General features: G+C 36.9%; 1 protein-coding gene across 2 annotated transcripts in view; it reads right to left on the minus strand.

Annotated features, from left to right (window-relative positions):
- TES (testin LIM domain protein) overlaps positions 1–17,994 on the minus strand; it is a 50,087-nt gene that overhangs the window by 26,437 nt on the left and 5,656 nt on the right. Inside the window, exon 1 of one of the 2 annotated variants that reach the window (XM_021935081.2) lies at positions 607–735. Within the exon in view, the coding sequence (XP_021790773.1) occupies positions 607–630 (24 nt within the window). The 5' untranslated portion in view covers positions 631–735. 2 annotated transcript variants of the gene reach the window in all.

A 17,994-nucleotide genomic window follows, 5' to 3' on the forward strand; every position in this document is an offset into this window, starting at 1 on the left:
AATACTATGCAGCCATAAAAAAGGATGAGTTCATGTCCTTTGTCGGGACATGGATGCAGCTGGAAACCATCATTCTCAGGAAACTATCGCAAGAACAGAAAACCAAACACCGCATGTTCTCACTCATAAGTGGGAATTGAACAACGAGATCACGTGGACACAGGAAGGTGATCATCACACACCGGGTCCTATTGTGGGGAGGGGGTGGGGGAAGGGATAGCATTAGGAGATATACCTAATGTAAATGACGAGTTAATGGGTGCAGCACACCAACCTGGCACATGTATACATATGTAACAAACCTGCACGTTGTGCACATGTACCCTAGAACTTAAAGTATAATAAAATTAAAATATATATATATATACTTTATCTTTTAGCAGTTACATATTTGAGTTAAACCAACTTTTCTTCATGTACGTCAACCAAAACGGCATATCAGAACAGATAGAATTCTATAGCAGATATGAGAATCTAGATGTTGTCTATTAGAGGGTTTTCTCGAAAAAACGTTACTTTTCTCAGTGTTTTTTGTTTAGACAATATTTTTATATAGAATGTAATTTATAAAAAAAAAAAACTTACAGAACCATATAAAATACTTACAGAGTAGGCACTATTATTTGCCATTTTTGACACATTTTTGCTGAAACTCAGAGATTATGGAATTTGCTTAAGATCAAAGTGTTAATAAATGGTAGAGTAGAGATCTGAGTTCAGGTCTTTCTGACTCCAAGGCCTGCGCTCTTCTGCCTGAAGCTGTAGGGAGGCGAGGAGTGGAGAGCTGTATTACAACCCTTGCTATAGTAAACCATCTTTTCTTCTTTACCGTATTAAACAATAGTCTTTGAGAACTTGCTGAGACATGGCCTAATATGTGGAAGGAGTGGGGAGCAGATGGCAGAGGACACAAGATGGTAATTAAGCTCTTTTACCCAACTACCGATATTGGAAAAAAAAAAAAAAGAGTAGCCAGTCTTACATCAGTACAGTGGCAAACCACCAGTAACCAGATTATTCCGTGTTTTAAATATCACATCAGTGACCATGAGGAATTGGTTACTGGTTAGTGCCTAGAGTAGCAGTTCAAGCTGGACAAGTAATGGATATTTTTCAATGGCCCTCTTTTGTAACTTTACCAAGTTCTGTTTGTCACTATGCAATCAAAACCACATTGTAACTTGTTCCTTGAAAGATCAGTCTGACATGCCCTGAAGTTGAAGTGAAGCCTTTCCTTTTGTTCTAAAGAAAATGACCACATCCTTTTTCCATAATTAAAGCCATATTCAAATCCAGCTGGTCCACCCAGCTGCTTAAGGGAACCCACATTACTTTTAAGTTAGACCATATAAAGTATACTCTCTAAAGAATAAACACCTGCCCAGCATTAGTTAAGCTTTACCATCTTTGCCATGTCCATATTACCAATTTTCAAAAGAAATGAAAGTCTTTAAATTGTATATTTAACATCAACACTAAGCTTTTTTTTAAAACAAATTGTTTCCTTGTCACTGATGATCACAGTTCACACAGTATGGAAATAATGTAGGTTAAACAAAAGACAGAGAGAGACTGTTTTCTGGTCTTGTGTAAGAAGCACAATTACATGTTTTCTCTATTACAATATCCATAGTAAAATGAAAAGCAAATCCAAAAAAGTGTATTCTTTTTCAAGCCCTTTCTAATTTTCCATTACAGAAGAGTTAGTTCTGAATGTGCCTGGAGTATGGATATGATTCATACTATGTTCATGCATCTCCTGCTAAATAAACTTTAATCCCAAATGAAAATTTTGATTACATTATTAAGCCTTAATCACATAGCTTAGCTTAAATCAGAGGTTTTTAAACTCTCTTTTATGTAATTCACAACATGGAATACATTTTACCTCATGACATAGAACTTGCATATACACATACAAACTTATATGTGTGTATAAAATCCTGATATTTGCGGACAGATAATATCTAGAAATACGCTTCTGCCTCTAAATTAAATGGCCACTTAAATTCTTGCATGCCTTCAAATTAGAATTGCCTGGTCTGAACAACACTGGGCTTGTAAATGACTGCAAACATCCTGGAACAATACCATCTCATTCTCTATTTCTGAATGCAACTTGAAAGTTCAGCTCATGTAACTAGAACCTCCATGAGTCAGCAGAGTTTTTACACTAAGGCTTTGGAGTAGCTCACTACTGTTACAAAGTCAGTCTTGCAAGGGGGCAAGTTGTTTTCTCCTACCAACTTTTTATCTTTGTAAATCAAAAATAAAATTATAAACCCAAGAAGCATCTGAATGGACCTCACCTCTTGGCCAAGGTCATTCCAAAGTGAACCTGAAAAACCAGTTCAGGCCATGATAGGAAATGGGGAGTTGGGGCGGGGCGGTGGGGGGGCACGGTGCATGCTGCTTCACAGATGACCAGCATTAGCATAAACACAGAGACCTAAGACTGACAGAACAGACTCTGATAAGAAACATTTACAATCTATTCTGACACCTGCTACCAGGAGACTTCATCTGCATGATAAAACCTTGGTCCTTACAAGCCCCCTTATCATAACCCAGACATTTCTTTCTATTGATTTCAGGTCTTTAGATAATAAGGCTTTCAACTAATCACCAATTAGAAAATCTGTGAAGCTGCCCATGACCTGGAAGGACTGCTCCCTACCTCCAGCTGTCCTGTCTTTCCAGACTGAAGGAATGTACATCTTTCACGTATTGACGGATGTCTTGCATCTCTGTAATATGTATAAAACCAAGTTGTAGCCTGACCACCTTGGGCACATGTTCTCAGAGTCTCCTCAGGGCTGTGTCATAGGCCATTGATCACTCATATTTGGCTCAGAATAAGATTTTCAAATACTTTTACAGAGTTTGACTCTTTACATCAATATGTTCTTAAAATAGCTATTGGTTTATTTATTATAATTACTAGAGTTGGTGGTATTTCATGAACTGCTGCTCTTTTAAAGTGTCCCACATATTCTTATTCTGAACAGGACTAGGCATCTCCCTCATGTAAGAGATCAAGAAAATGGAATCAAGAGAGGATGAGGAATTTGCTCCTGGTTGCACGGCTACTAAACAGCAAACCAGACCTAAAACTCAGCATCTGGCTCCTGCTCTACTGTTCTTTTGGGGCAGATGACTAGAGTGTCAAATGGGAGCTCTTGTCTTTCAAAGAGAGTCACTAGCTAATTTCTGCCCCAAGGAAAAGCACTACCAATCCAGAAACACTCTTGCACCATCTCTAAGTGTAGATGACTTTCTGAGAGCTTTAAAAAGGAAGACAAGTAAGTTAAATAAGGAAGGCTGGGGAAGCTTTGTTGAAGGAGAGGTGTATGAATTACAATGGAAAGGATGACCAGTATCTAATTTGGCTCAGAGAAGTGCATTCAGGGGAGAGGAAACACCATACACAAGTCCTGTGGCAGAAGAGGGCAAGGGAAGAGCCAAAAAACTGTAAAGCACTTGCAGGGTGACAGGGCTGGCCTTGTAGCAGGTGGAGTATTTTGTTTTGTTTTCCTTTTCATTTTCCCAAGGAAGAAACTAAACTTCATGAAGCATTCAATGCCATGCCTTAGGCTACTGGCTTAACAGAGGATGACATCCTCAGAGATAGGAGAGACTGGTAAAAAGGAAAGCCACAGGGCAACAGGGGAGAGTGAGGAGCAGGAGCACCTCTCAAGCTCTGCTAGCAGAAGCTCAGGCAGCCCTCACAGAGACCAGGAGACCAGGCCTTGGGAAAAGCAGTAACTTGAGAAACTGTCTCTGTAGGCTGCCCTGGAAAACCCAGAAAGTATTGTTCCAGGGTTCTTTTGCCCTTGGGCCCTGCCTGGAAGGCCAACTTAATCTCTTTATGGACTCTTTCCAGTTAGACTTGTGATTGCCTGGAGAAAGTGCCCCTCTACCTTTCCAAACACAAACACTTTCATCTTCCCCATGTGCTCAGACTTAAGTGTGAGGGAACTTTTAAACATCACAGACAGAGAGCAAGTAAGTGAAAGAGAGTGGAATGGGTCACGGCAATATGATACACTTTCCCCTACCATAACCTAATGGAAACAGTCCTAATTAAAAACACACACACAAAACACAAACAAAAATGACACCAAGTTTTCAAAATCACTTTTAACAGCTAGAGCAATTAGAGTTTCAGACTGGCAATAAACTTATTTCCCTGAGAACATTTCAGTAAGAAACTTATTTTATAGCTACAAGTATACAGCTACAAAACTTAAATCTCATTGACACCAGCACGGAAGATCTCTGACTTATGCCACATTATTGGGTGAGAACTTTTTCCATATTTTTATTCTCTTTATCAACCCTCTGTTAGGAAACAAGCACAATGCCTCTCCAAGAAAGAAGATACATGATTCACACTCTAGTGTTTTCCTTGTTTAGGATGTGCCTAGTTTCAGACTGAATTATAATTTAGAATGCAGTTGTTAAACCCAATTTATATTATAAAATTGCATGGTAGCAGACATACCTCTACCAGTGTGAGGCAAATTTCTTCTGCTCTGTTCCCACTCCAACTGAGGCATCTAATCATCTGCTATTCTCCCCTTCGTAAGTCAAACGTGCATCAGATGAAGGAAAGCATATGGACTCTAATCTGTGGTAAGAGGAGTTTCATAGCCAGAACTGCCCCAAGCACAGTTTCTTAGGGCCTATTTTGGGCAAAGTGTCACAAGAACTGAGGTTCCTCAACTCCTCTTGGTTTCAGTTCAAGGATCTGGAACCCCATCTACTCTAAGGGCTTCTCTAATTTCTCTCCATTATTCACTTTGTATTCAAGATTCCCTGAAGTCCAGGACCCAGAATTCTTCTCATCCCTTCTCTTTACCCTCAGCATAGACCACACCTTCTCCTTAGGGTCCTTCTGCTTTCCTGAAGAGCCAAGGCTATTATTATTCTTGAACATCCAAATCTTGTAGGTTAGTCTCTGCCCAGATGACTGGGCTGGAGAAAACTCTTGGCGAGGGATATAAATAAGGAAAATGTTATTTAATGATGCCCAGGGTTCACACAGGGGTATGTGAGAGAGAGTGGTAGGGAGGAATGGGAGCCCAGAGAGGGTTAGCTCCTCAGCTAAGGCAAACTGGCTGTTTAGAAAGTGAAATCTAGATCCTTGGACTAATATAATCAAGATACGTGTGCCTGTATGTCATATGTATGTTGTGAGAATTACCAAATGTTAAGGAAATGATAAAATATATATATAGTTACAGATACTAGTGAGCTAATGGGGAACTTTGAAAATGTAGAAAGATCCCTGGAGGAGAGTCAGGAAAACTGCGATCTGGTCCCAGAGTGTCACTGGTGAGTTCAGGGATTTTGAAAGTGATCTTTCTTCTTCAGGCTTCATCTAGATAATGAAGAAATTAAACTAGATTGGTTCCAAGATACCTTTTAATTTTATTGAAAATCGTGTCAGATTAACTCTTAGTTTGGTTATTATTCAGCATGGTCAACTGCTCAAAGTTTAATCACTAAATAGAAAATAATTATTTGAAAAAGCTAATATATTAATGACTCTGAGAAGTCAGAATCACTTGGAACTGAGTTTGGTGGAGTAGTTTTACAAAGTATGCATAGGAAACAAAAGACTTAAATTGTGAATGATAAAACTCAGGCCTGTTGCATGTAATTATTTCAACAGCAAATGTGATACGGTATTCCCTGCAGACTCAACACTTAGTGCCTAAAAACACGTTTTTCATAAGCACAAAAGTCTCAAAGCTGTCTACTTCATATCATTTTAGTAACACATTCTGGTCAGCATCAATAAAAGGATATGACAGAATAATTTTTTTTCTTCAGCATCCAAGAAAACAGGTCCTTTGGATTGACTATATTGGAAGAAAGTATAGTCAGGCTTTGGGAATATCTATCAATATCCTAAGAAAAAAATAAAAGTGACTATATAATATTTACTATGAAACAGGAATCACAGACAAACAGGACTTAAGTATCTTTAACTGCAGGCTCCACAAACTGAATTTATATTCACATGATCTGTGCCTCCAAACACTCTTTTATACCCTGCTTATTTTAGAATAAGAAAACGGAATGGAATCAATTTATCCATATTCATAATTTTAAGCAGTCAAATAGGTTGGCAACATTTCAGGTCACCCTTCTGACCCAGAAAAAGGTATTGCATGTCAGATACTTTTTTAAAAAAAAAAGAAAGGAAAAAAAGAGTATGGAACATCTGGTATTTCAAACATGGTCTGAATTGATTTGGAGACAATTTGGGTCTGGAAGATATTATGCAGTATTCAGGGTGAGATCATCTGATTCATGCTGTTTTCATAACCAAATTCCCTCTGGAGTAAAGAATCCTATGTGGTTACTAAACAAGCAAGTGTTACTAAGACTTCTTTAATAATATTGGAATGAAGGTAGATCATATGAAATATACGTATCTCTCTCCCACTCCCCCTTTCTCAGTGTGTATGTGCATGCATGTTTATCTACCTATCACATATACACACACATATGCATATACATACACACACATATATACTCATATTACACTCCTAAAGAAGCATTTTAGATTTTTGTTCATCCAGATAAATATTCTGGACAAAGGAACTACATATCTAAATAATTCATCTTAGCAAATGGCTCCCTTAGAAATCTAGTGTGATCTGTGAAGTCCCCCACCCAAGGAATATATTTTTACTAAGATCTGATACAAGATTTAAAATTATTTGAAATTTTTAGTTCATTGCCTGTTTCCAAATCTCTAACAAGATTTGCATTACCAAAAAAGTGTAGGTTGGCCAGACGCGGTGGCTCATGCCTGTAATCCCAGCACTTTGGGAGGCTGAGGTGGGTGGATCACGAGGTCGAGAGTTCAAGACCGGCCTGGCCAAGATCATGAAACCCCGTCTCTACTAAAAAAAATACAAAAATTAGCCGAGCACAGTGGTAGGTGCCTGTAATCCCAGCTACTCGAGAGGCTGAGGCAGGAGAATGCTTGAACTCAGGGGGTGGAGGCTGCAATGAGCTGAGATCATGCCACTGCACTCCAGCCTGGGTGAGAGAGTGAGACTCCATCTCCAAAAAGTAAATAAATAAATAAATAAATAAATAAATAAATAAATAAATAAATAAAATGAAAAGTGTAGGTTACACAGATAACCAAACTTAAATACAAAAATAGTTGCACACTTTATTAGTTTGCCCACTTTCTTAGGTAAGAATACAAAGAACTAGTGTGATTAAGAGCTACAATTAGTCATTCCTAGTAAAGCTGCTACATTTCTCTTTCTTTGCTAATAGAAACAAAAACTTCCCATCTCTCAGTTACTCAAGTCTGAAATACATGAGAAGAAGACTGAAGACAAAGTTGTCATCACCCACTTGGTCACCCAACCTGGGGCCCAGAGGCCTCCTTGTCCTTGTCTAGCATGTTTATTATGCTCCAAATTCTAGTGTCTCTTTTCTAAAAGTCACACAGTCTCCTCCCTCATCTGCACTCCAGGGTTCATGTTTAAACTCACATCATATCATCCTGAGACCACGCTCTCTTAACTGATCATTTTGTATGATGTTGTATTGCTATTCTCAAAATTATTTTGATAAACCTAAAGATAATCATAACACTCCTCTTGCTAGATGATTTTAATAAGTTCAATGAATTTCACTTTTCTTAGCATGCAAAGAAGATCCTTTAAAGCCTGGCACCGCCTGCCTTCCTCACATCACTCCCCTCCAGCCATTCTCTGTTTAAAGGGGAGCTTTTCGTTTTGCTTGAATCTCTGTTCCTCTTCTTCTCCATCTGCCAAAGTCATTCTCTCTATTGGGCCCATATATCAATTTTAATGTCAGAAACTCTGTGATACTTTTCTTTAACTATCCCCTTGGCACAAATGGTGTTATTAAGTCCTTCCTTACCATCCTATGATTGTGTGTACATCAATTTACCCCCATTAGATTGTGAACTTCTTGTTCAGATTTGAACTGCTAGTACTGCCACAGTGTCTGAGATTTACAGGAGTGCTAGAAAGTTTTATTTATTTAATTGTTTTAATTATCAAACGATCTTGATCATAACGTATCTTTACCCCAAGGAACTTCCACTGCCTTTTACACACACAAAAAAAGACACTGGAAGGGATGGTGATAATAAAAGCAGCAGCTGATTTTTACTGAGCACTTACACTGCCATGCATGGTTCTAAGTATTTTACATGGATTATCTCATTTTATCCTCCTAACATTCTTATGAGAGTCTGAGATACTATTACTACTCACATTTTCATCCACATGAAGAAACTGAGACAGAGCTATGACTGCTCTTAACCAATAAACAGTGCCTAAAGATAGGTCATAAAATGGAAAGCCCTGATAAAGAAGCACTATTTCCTAAATCCGTTTAAAAAAATAGAATGTAATGGGATTTTTAACTGAAGACCAAGTATTATAGCTCAAGAATAGACTAATCAATTAAGGGTCTTCACTTGTCAACACAGATCATCCATAAGGAAACAGGAATAAAACTATTTACTGCAGATTCTAGGATTCATTTCCACATCCCCTTACCTTTTCAGCTTAGGATGCATAAAGCCAGAAGCCCTGTATGCATCTCTATTATGAAATCCACTGTAAGCCAAATGGTCAGAAATCTTTTTTGTTCACAGACAGCAGTAAATAATCACATAGACTATTATGTTAGGAATGAAAAGGAAACAAGTGTTCTTTCTGCCTAAATATTTTATAGTAAAATATATTCTGGAGGTAATAGGTCAAGTTTTCTGGGACTTTAACAAATTAAAGTAGACTGTTCCTACTTAATCTGTCCCTACATTTCTTAAGGCAGTAACAGTATTAAGTTAATGACAAAGGTACTGTCATCAAGACAATTTCTCTACTTGAGTTTGAGATGTAATCAAGTTGTAGCTGATTACCCAAAACATCTATACCTCAATAAATACAGTAACATATGTGAAGAAGAGCAGAAATAGATCCTGCTATCATATTTGAAGAAGAGCAGAAATACATCCTGCTATATTTTTAGGAAACAGTAATAAATTTTTGTTTTGGCAGGATACGTTGAAGTGTTTTTAACTATACTTTAAAAAATGAGCACTGAGGGTTGTGATGGTAGAAGTGTTAGTAAAAACACCTCAACCACCATTTGTTAAAATGTTACTACCCACGAGCCAAAATACATATACCATCACATTTAATCCCCAACAACCTATTGGAAAAGTATTATCACCTCTATTTCATAAAAAGGAAACTGAGACTCGGAGAAATTAATTTGCCTAAGACTACCCAGCTAGCAAGTGGCAGAAGTAAGATTTGCATCTTGGCATTTCTGACTCAAACCCTATGCGCTTAACTACAAAGTCACTGCTTTTTTCCCTCCAAACTGAAACTTCAAAGGTAAATAGTAATTTAAAGAGTAATATTCCTCATCTGTAACTTCTCTAGAACAATCAATTTTGATCTGAAAGACTGCTCGTTGCTTGCTAGGCAGGAATTCCTCCGTCCTAGGCAAACCTGGGACTTATTATGAGGAACCTGAATGTCTGCACACCAGCTATACTAACATGGAAGTCCCCGAGGTAATAAATTCACACACAAGGGGATCCTCAGAAGGATGAGGTGAGAGTCAAGAAAAATCTCCAGGGTCCTGATGCAAAACAGGTCTCTTTCAATGTTACAGCAAGAGAAAAAAAAAAAAAAAAATTAAAAGAATGAGCAAGAAATACAAATGAACAAATTCTATTTCAAAGTTGAAAGGCGTTTACTCAAAACGTGTAGACATGACTAGTACTAAAAATTATCTGCTATATTACATGTAAGATGTTTTCACTATGCAGTAGTCAGGGGCAATATAATAAGCAAAATATTCTTTTCATATTTTTCAAATCACTAAACTTCTAGATTCATAATGGAACAACCTTTGTATTAGCTGCAAACTACCCCAAAACTTAGGGTTTGAAAATACCATTTATCATGTCATAGTTTCTGTGGGTCAGAAATTTGGAAGTGGCTTAAGTAGATGCGCAGATTTAGGGTCTCTTACAAGTTTGCAATCGGGGTCAGCTGGGCTGCAAGGATCGACAAGGGAGATTCCCACTTCTAAGATTTCTCACATGGGCCTACCCACATGGGTACCTCAGGACATGGTAGCTGGTTCTCCCCAGGGCAAGTGATTCCAGAGAGAGCAAGAGCACACAAGATAGAAGTTGTAATCTCTAATCTTAGAAGTGACGCCATCGCTTCTGCCATATTTCATTTTTTGGCAACTGATCAGGTTAGCCTGCACTCAATGGGAGGGCAATACGTAAGGGTGTGACTACTAGTAGGTGGGAGTAATTGGAAACCAGCTCAGATGCTGCCTACTATATCCTATTTTCTGTTTTGATTTTAAATTCAAAGACTAAGTGATTTGTGATGAGACAGACATATTATAAAGGGGAACAGGGGCATATGGGGTGCTTATCTACCACTTCTCTTTATTCGGCCCATCTCAAATATTTAAATTCTCTTCACCCAATGGGTATCTAAAGCAGAACTTTGTTCCTTCCTCATAAATACTCTCGTTCCCCTCAATTTGTTAGTTGTTCACTCAGAACCAGGAAATGATCTTTCAGAAGACAGGGTAGAATATGATTTTTAGCCTCTAAGTCTCATTTTCTTTCTCAATATATAGTTACACACACTTGTGTACACACACATACACACACACTTGTGTTACAGAAGACAGCTGCAAACCAGATTATTAAAATACCAAATATATTTGGGAGGAAATTTTCACAATTTTTATAATATGCCACAGTAGTCCTTAAAGAACACAGAATAAAAATTGGAAAAGATTTATATAAACTTTTAAATTCTATTATATAAATCCACCTGGAGATGGAATTAAGTAAAATAAAATAAATTTCAGTACCTCTATGTGATAAAAGGAGCCAAAATTACTTGATTCAAATTATGTAGTATTTACAGTTAGCAGCTCCTTCCCTCACAGTTCTACTTCTCTATTTGAATCCTAATATGTAACCTTACAATATTATTAGGAGCAAAATTTAGGCCCCCCTTTTTAAAAATAAAAATGGTTTGTACTTATTTTAGGTAAGCAACTGCTGAAAATATATTGCATCTGCTCAGTTTAAGCTGGTTCCTTATAAACATTTTTCAAACAGACTGCTATCAAATTATTTTTATACTATTGTATGAAGGAAGTCATTTGAAATGCTTACTAACAGAATACCTCTTCTGTGGACTCTACTCAGAAAAGGCCTCCTCCAGAATCCATTACTTTGAGAAAGACAATGTAGGGCTATAAAAATGTCACAATTATTATAATAAGCTATGACTGCAGCTGAAATTGCTTCTTAATTAGGATTGGCTGAGCTCTGGCTCCACTGAAGGACACTGCAATGGAATGCGTTCATAAACAGCCCTCAAAACCTCCTATTTATTTGCTATAAAAGGGACTTTGAAAACCTGATTCCAAAAGGCATCTGTAGGAGTTCCGTAAAAGAATCTGGATCATGGCAACCATTCCTAATTTGGTCTTGTGTCACTATCTCCACAGCTGCTTCTAAAGGGTGGATCCCACAGAGAGCTGCTTTGAGAGGTCTTAATTAAGGCTCTTTATCCCCAAACTTGAATACTGTGATCATTCTTGCCATGCCTAAGGGCTGTGGTATTATTTCTTCAGAGGTAACCCATTATAATACATGGGTGAAGGTATAAGTAGGGTGACTGTACAATTAAGTGATTTATTGCCACTAATTCTTTAACTATCTAACTGGAGCACATGCAGATAAAGATGGCAGTACAGATGTGTTTTCACAGACTGGAGAATGAAAGAAAACGCTCATGGTATTGGCTGAAGGCTTCACTGAAGGAGGCTTTCCAGAAGAGGATCCAAGGAAACCTACAGAGTAATGCCCAACAGAGACAGCAAAGAAAACAGAAAAGGGGGTGGAAAAAGACAATCTTCTCATTTTTCTCTTTTGCCCCAAATTAGCATTCACAGGCATTTACAACAAAAACACAGTCTTACAGCAAGGATAGGGGTCTTGGAAACCAGGAAAGAAAGGGAGAGATGTAAGAACCCTACTGCCAGGTCCTCATGCTTGCTTATTTATTTATTGCATACCCTTTTCATACCATCCCTTATTCTGGGGGAAAAAAAGAATTATGTTTATTGATATGTTGTGCTGCATAAATCAAAGAGCCTTAACTAATTTTTGACCCATGTTTTAACTTCTGATGTATCAGAGAGTAGTTTGGATTACCATACTTTTTGCTCTATATTTAGACTATACCACTAAAGAAGGTACATAGACATCACTTAAAATTTGTCTAGTGATTCAAGGAAATTAGACAATTTTCAAAATATGCATATACCACCTATTTACAACTAAGATAAAATTGCAGTTGCATGTTAATTTAATTTTCCTTCACTTTAATGGAACAACAAGCACAAAAATCAAAATTAGATTCGTCTAGAGTAGAAAGTGGGTTCAGTCTTAAGCCACCAATGAAATCAGAGAAGTTTCAGTACATTGATTCTTGATTCTTTCATATGTACAGAGGAATATCAGGGTAATTCAAGTGAGGACAGTCTTCTGTAAGACTCTTTACACAGCTTTCACCGTAGGAGGCTGTGAAGACTTAAATACCCGTAACAGAGCAATAGAAGCAAGCAAGGTCTCTTGAGGTCCAAGCTTAGGACTCACACACCACTTCTACCACATTCTACTGGTCCAAGTAGGTCAGAAAGCAGTCCAGATTCAAAGGGAAGGAAAATAGACTCCACTTTTTAATGGGAGGTGCTGCTAAGAATTTTAACCATTTATGTAATTTACCTCAGAAACTCTGAGGAAGATTCCAATCAGGGAAACATGCCAGTTTCCTATACTGGACCACAATACATTGCAGTGTTCACTCAAGTGCTTTCTCAGGGAACCTAATATACACAGCCTTGAATCCTTTGCATAGCGATTGGCACATGGTAGGTACTCAAGTTCTGGAAATATTTATAAACTTTAATTTCATTGTAAAAATAAAAATCAGAATAATTTTTAAATTAGCAAAAGGATACATTAAATATATTAAATTTTAAATTAGCAAAAGGATATATTAAATCCAGTAAGTTAATATATCCCACAGTTATCCAACTTTAAATGGCTATTTCTTTGTGTCCAACAAAACACCAAGTGGCAACAATTTACTGAGAATATGCCATCATAAAATTCTTGATGATATATTCAGGGGTCTGTGAAATAGCATGAAGATCTATGCAGGATTTTCTTCCCTCTAGATTGGATTTCTTGAAGAGGATTATGACACATTTGTTTATTGTCTATGTTTTGGCACCATACTTTGTGCTTTAAGATATTCATCTTGATTATCCTTACAACCCTGTGAGGTAGATAGTTGAAACCCATTTCAGATGAGGATACTAAGGTTTACAGGGCTAGGTAGCTTTCCCAAATTCACACAGCTAATAAAGGCCAGGGCCTTTAAAACTGATCAGAGAACACTAATAATCAACACTGATCAGGTACTTGCTATATGTCAGGCACTGTTCTACACGTTTACAGTACACAATAATCCAATAAAGAAGTACTATCCATGTTTTGCAGATTAGATATCTGAAACCAAGGAGCAACTGTTGCCAAACTACTGAGTAAATATCAAAGGTGGGATCCAAATCTATGTCTGGAAACGTCAAAGTCTGCGCTGCTCCCTTTAAATTCCCTAACTGTTAGAGAAAAGTGGGCAACGGTGGTCCACAGGATGATTCTATCCTCTGGCTTAATTTCATCTGGTCCATGAAAAAGTAACAATGAATAACATCACTACTGGTTTACCGGTGACATCTTAAAAGAGCTGTGGAGTTAGGACACTGAAATCTGTCCTGCCTCTTTTTACCTTTAAATTCTGCTATTTCTCTTGGGATAACCTTCTATTCCGTTACCACAGATAGAGTCTAACCCATATTATCGGAATGTTTACAGAATATATTTTCCATTTGTTGCCGTATATAAAAGGTAATATTTTGTAATTCCCCTTCAAAACCTTAGGCAACTTGCCATTTCCCAAATAAATGAGTTTTACATTTCTTCATGTAACACGGAAGTCACATGACCTGGATGGAATGAATTTGGAGAGGTCTATGTTTCAAAGCTAACAGAAGAGTGACTAGATTGAAAAATGGACACCCTAAAAATCAAGTAAGGGATACTGCAAAGTTAACTCTCCTCTACAGTTTTTTGGAATGACCAAAAACTACCCTGCTTTAAAACATGTGTAGTCTGTGATACTGTACAGAATATCATCTCAGAATACTCTTGATACATGAAAGATCTTCAGAAAAGTATCCTCAAGCCCCTACATTCAACTGTCCCTCTGTAGCACACGTGGTAGACTGAGGTAATGATCCCAATCCTTCATTCCCACATATTAGCATTCAACATCATATCCCTGACGCAGCCTCATAGTTGCTAGACTAGACTTCTCCTCTCCTTGACTTCAGGACTGGACATATGACTGCTTTGGCATAAGAAGAGGCTTAAAAGGTGCTCCTTCAGTTGGGCATGACCTTTACTGTTTGCTTCACTGATCTAAGGAGGATGAAAACCTAGCACCAATATGGTCCCAGTCCACAGCTCCGAGTCCAGATCAGCCTACATAAGCTAGACTCTACTGTGAAATTTCCTCCTCTCTCTCAGCAGATGACACAATGTATTAAATAATCATCCAAGTCAAGGGAGATCAGAAGCTCTTCAGCTGTGGCCTACGGTCTTATACTAGCTCAGTGATACACTTCTTTAATTCAAATCTGTACTGTGGAAAAATTACAAATTACTGCCGCTCATCTACTTTAGCTTTATTTTAGGAGAGACAAAACTGAAAATGGTAATGGTGGTTTTACTGACTTTTCACAGCCAGGTACCTTTGGTTCATGCTATTTCCTCTTTATAGAATGCTTTCTTTGCCTAATGAAAGCTTCTTTATTCTATAGGTGTTTCCTTGATAAAATAATCCCAACCCACACAATTAAAGTTAGTTACTTCTGCTTCTGAGACTTCATAACCATTTTATTTCTATTATTGCTGTGCTACTCAAAGTGGCAGTTCACAAACTGTAAGTCACTTGTCTGTGATGAGATAGGCAGAGAAACTGACAGTAGGCAATTAGGAACTACTATACACTTAAAGTAATTTTGTGTCTCTTGCATTTAATATTTTTTAATTGGTCCTGTATTTGTCTTTTGTTTTAGTAATTTTTACTATGTTTTTAAAAATATCAGCCCATGATAAATTTTTGTTTATAAAAAGGTTTCTTATCCCAGATAAGAAAAACAGTGTATTATAGCACTTACGTCATTCTATCCAGCACTGTAGTTAACTTACACATCTGTCTTGCTCACTCATCTTCCTTCCTTCCTTTTTTTTTTAAATCTATCAAAGCTGACATCCATATTTTGCTCAAGAGGTGATACTGATAGATATGGAGTTTAGAGTCTGTAGTTTTAAATCTAAACTGTACTTTTAATATTCTCTATGAAAAACAAACGGTAACTTTTTTTAACCCCAAGTTATTTTTATTGTAGGCCAGGATTTCATAAAGGAAAAATCAGATCCTTGATCCTTACTTTGTGACTCATTCTGTTAAGACTGTCACATTACACTCATATAAAAACAAAAATCCACCTAACATCTACATGGTCATTTTTCAATGAAACATGATATCACTTTATTATCAAACAAGGCAAGGGAAAAGTTCACTGTGGCTAGAGATGCATTAATGGACTCCATATCAAGGCATTTCTGTTGGGCTGAAAGCCCATCTTTTCTGCCGGGCTCGCTGCTCAGATAAGCTATGCATTGAACACCCTGAAACTCCTGTTTACAGCTTTTCACAGTGGCCAGAATGTCACAATGATAAACACAAGTTGAATCACTCATAGTTTGAGGATAATTCAGCATTTCAGATTAAGTATATTTACACAGTAGTAACTTTGCTGTTATTCAGCAGACGAGATCTCAGCAATCCCCACTGGCTGGCTTCTAATAAAGCTCTCCCACTTTAAGCCATGCTCAAATCTGAGCAGACACCCCACCATTCTAACAGACTAAGGAACAGAGAAATTGGCAATTCTAAACTACGCTCTTTTACTTTTTTGAATTTGACCAAAATAAATGCAGTGATACTTAGAAAATTATAGTCATGCATACCCTTATTGCTCTAATTCCCCATTACTAACTAGAATGTTAGGCAGACAGGGCACTTAGAACAGAAAATTGACAAAACCACGCTAAACTGCAGCTCTTTTGTAGGAGAGTCAAAGATTGTAGTTGGCTAGTTGAAAAGCATAACTTCTAAATTTAATCCTCTAATAGTGTTTGAGGCAATTTTTAAACATGGATATTTACTCAAAGAACAGTGGTGAAGTTATCAATTACCAAATTATTTTTCTTTAAAATCCTGAAAATCTGTGGTTTTGAAATGTTTTTGATTAGTCTTTTGTTTCCTTATCTTCCTCTCCTAGAAAAAGTTGATTTCATAATTAATAATATAATTTCCCTGGATACCACCACCTTGTAAAAAGTAAAACAATTTCCTGTATATTAATGATTTAATAAACAATTCTTTTAAAATCATAATTTTGGTTACCATGGCAGTAGTTACCAAACAAAAATTAGCTATGACTGCAAACAGGAAATCCAAGAATGACTCTTTTGTAATGCATTTGTAATCAGGGGAGAAGACTTACAGTTTGTGTATATTATAGGTGTAAGTCTATTTGTATAGCTTTATGCATTCATAATCTTTTTCACATTCTAATACATAAAAGCTGCTTTCCCATTTCTTTTACATTTGCCATTACTTAAAACAACTGAAATAAGAACCCCTAACTACAAAGTCTGCAAAACCAAGAATCAAGCCCAGGGATCACCACCAAAATTGCTGACTGTCTGTGTTAGAAATGTAGGTACTGCTAACCTATAAAGAGTTCACTGACGGGTATAATCCCAGTTGTGCTTACTTTCAACATTTACATTGCTCTATCATCACTTGTAATAGCGTAATTCTATGACATAAGCTTAAGTTCAGTGTCATTCTTATTCACTACTATAATCCCAGAGTCTAGAACAGTGCATGGTATGTAAAAAAGCACTCATATAGGTTTTTTTTTCTTTTTTAAAATTTTTTTTAAAATTTTTAACAGCCTTATTTTGAGAGAGATAACTTTTAAAGAAAATAAACGCTCCATTATTTTTCATTTTCCCATAATTAAATACCAAGGTAAGTAATATATCACTCCTAGACTTATGGGACCCACACTATTACAGCCTTCAGAGCCTTATACTACAGATTTAAATTAATTAAACTTAACCTAATATCTTCAAATACCTCCACAAGTATTATGAAAATTAAGTACAAACAAGTTGAAACGAGCTAAGATTTGTGGGAAAAAATTATTTGGTTCAATCTATAGGGTCTTCATGGAATTCACTAACATTTAAACTATGCCATCTCCTTTATGTATTTATTTACACATATATTTATATGTTCTTTGTTTGTGTGATTTTAAAGCGCTGTGGATCATTACATGTGGTAGACTACTGATATTATTTCCTATGATCAAAGAGTCACAGGACTTGCAGACGTCTCAGAAATCACCTGGTTCCCCTACTGATTTTTATATAAATAGAAATTGATAGCCAAAGTGGTCAGCATCACAAAAAACAGTGGACTTGGATCTACCAACTCTCAGCTTAGGGCAACTTTAAATATATTATACTGATAAATGGAAGTGAGAAAACTGATATATTATGGAAGACCTTTCCATACACTATAGATGTTTATATATACTGGAGACTTACTGACCTTTCCTAATTTCTAAACACACTTTGGTGACTGGTATGTAAAAAAGGTATATACACATTAGCATGGGGCCAACTTGTATTCCTTCTTCTAGTTCTCA

The sequence above is a fragment of the Papio anubis genome, chromosome 4 (genome assembly GCF_008728515.1).
Source record: "Papio anubis isolate 15944 chromosome 4, Panubis1.0, whole genome shotgun sequence".
In the NCBI taxonomy this organism is placed as follows: Eukaryota; Metazoa; Chordata; class Mammalia; order Primates; family Cercopithecidae; genus Papio; species Papio anubis.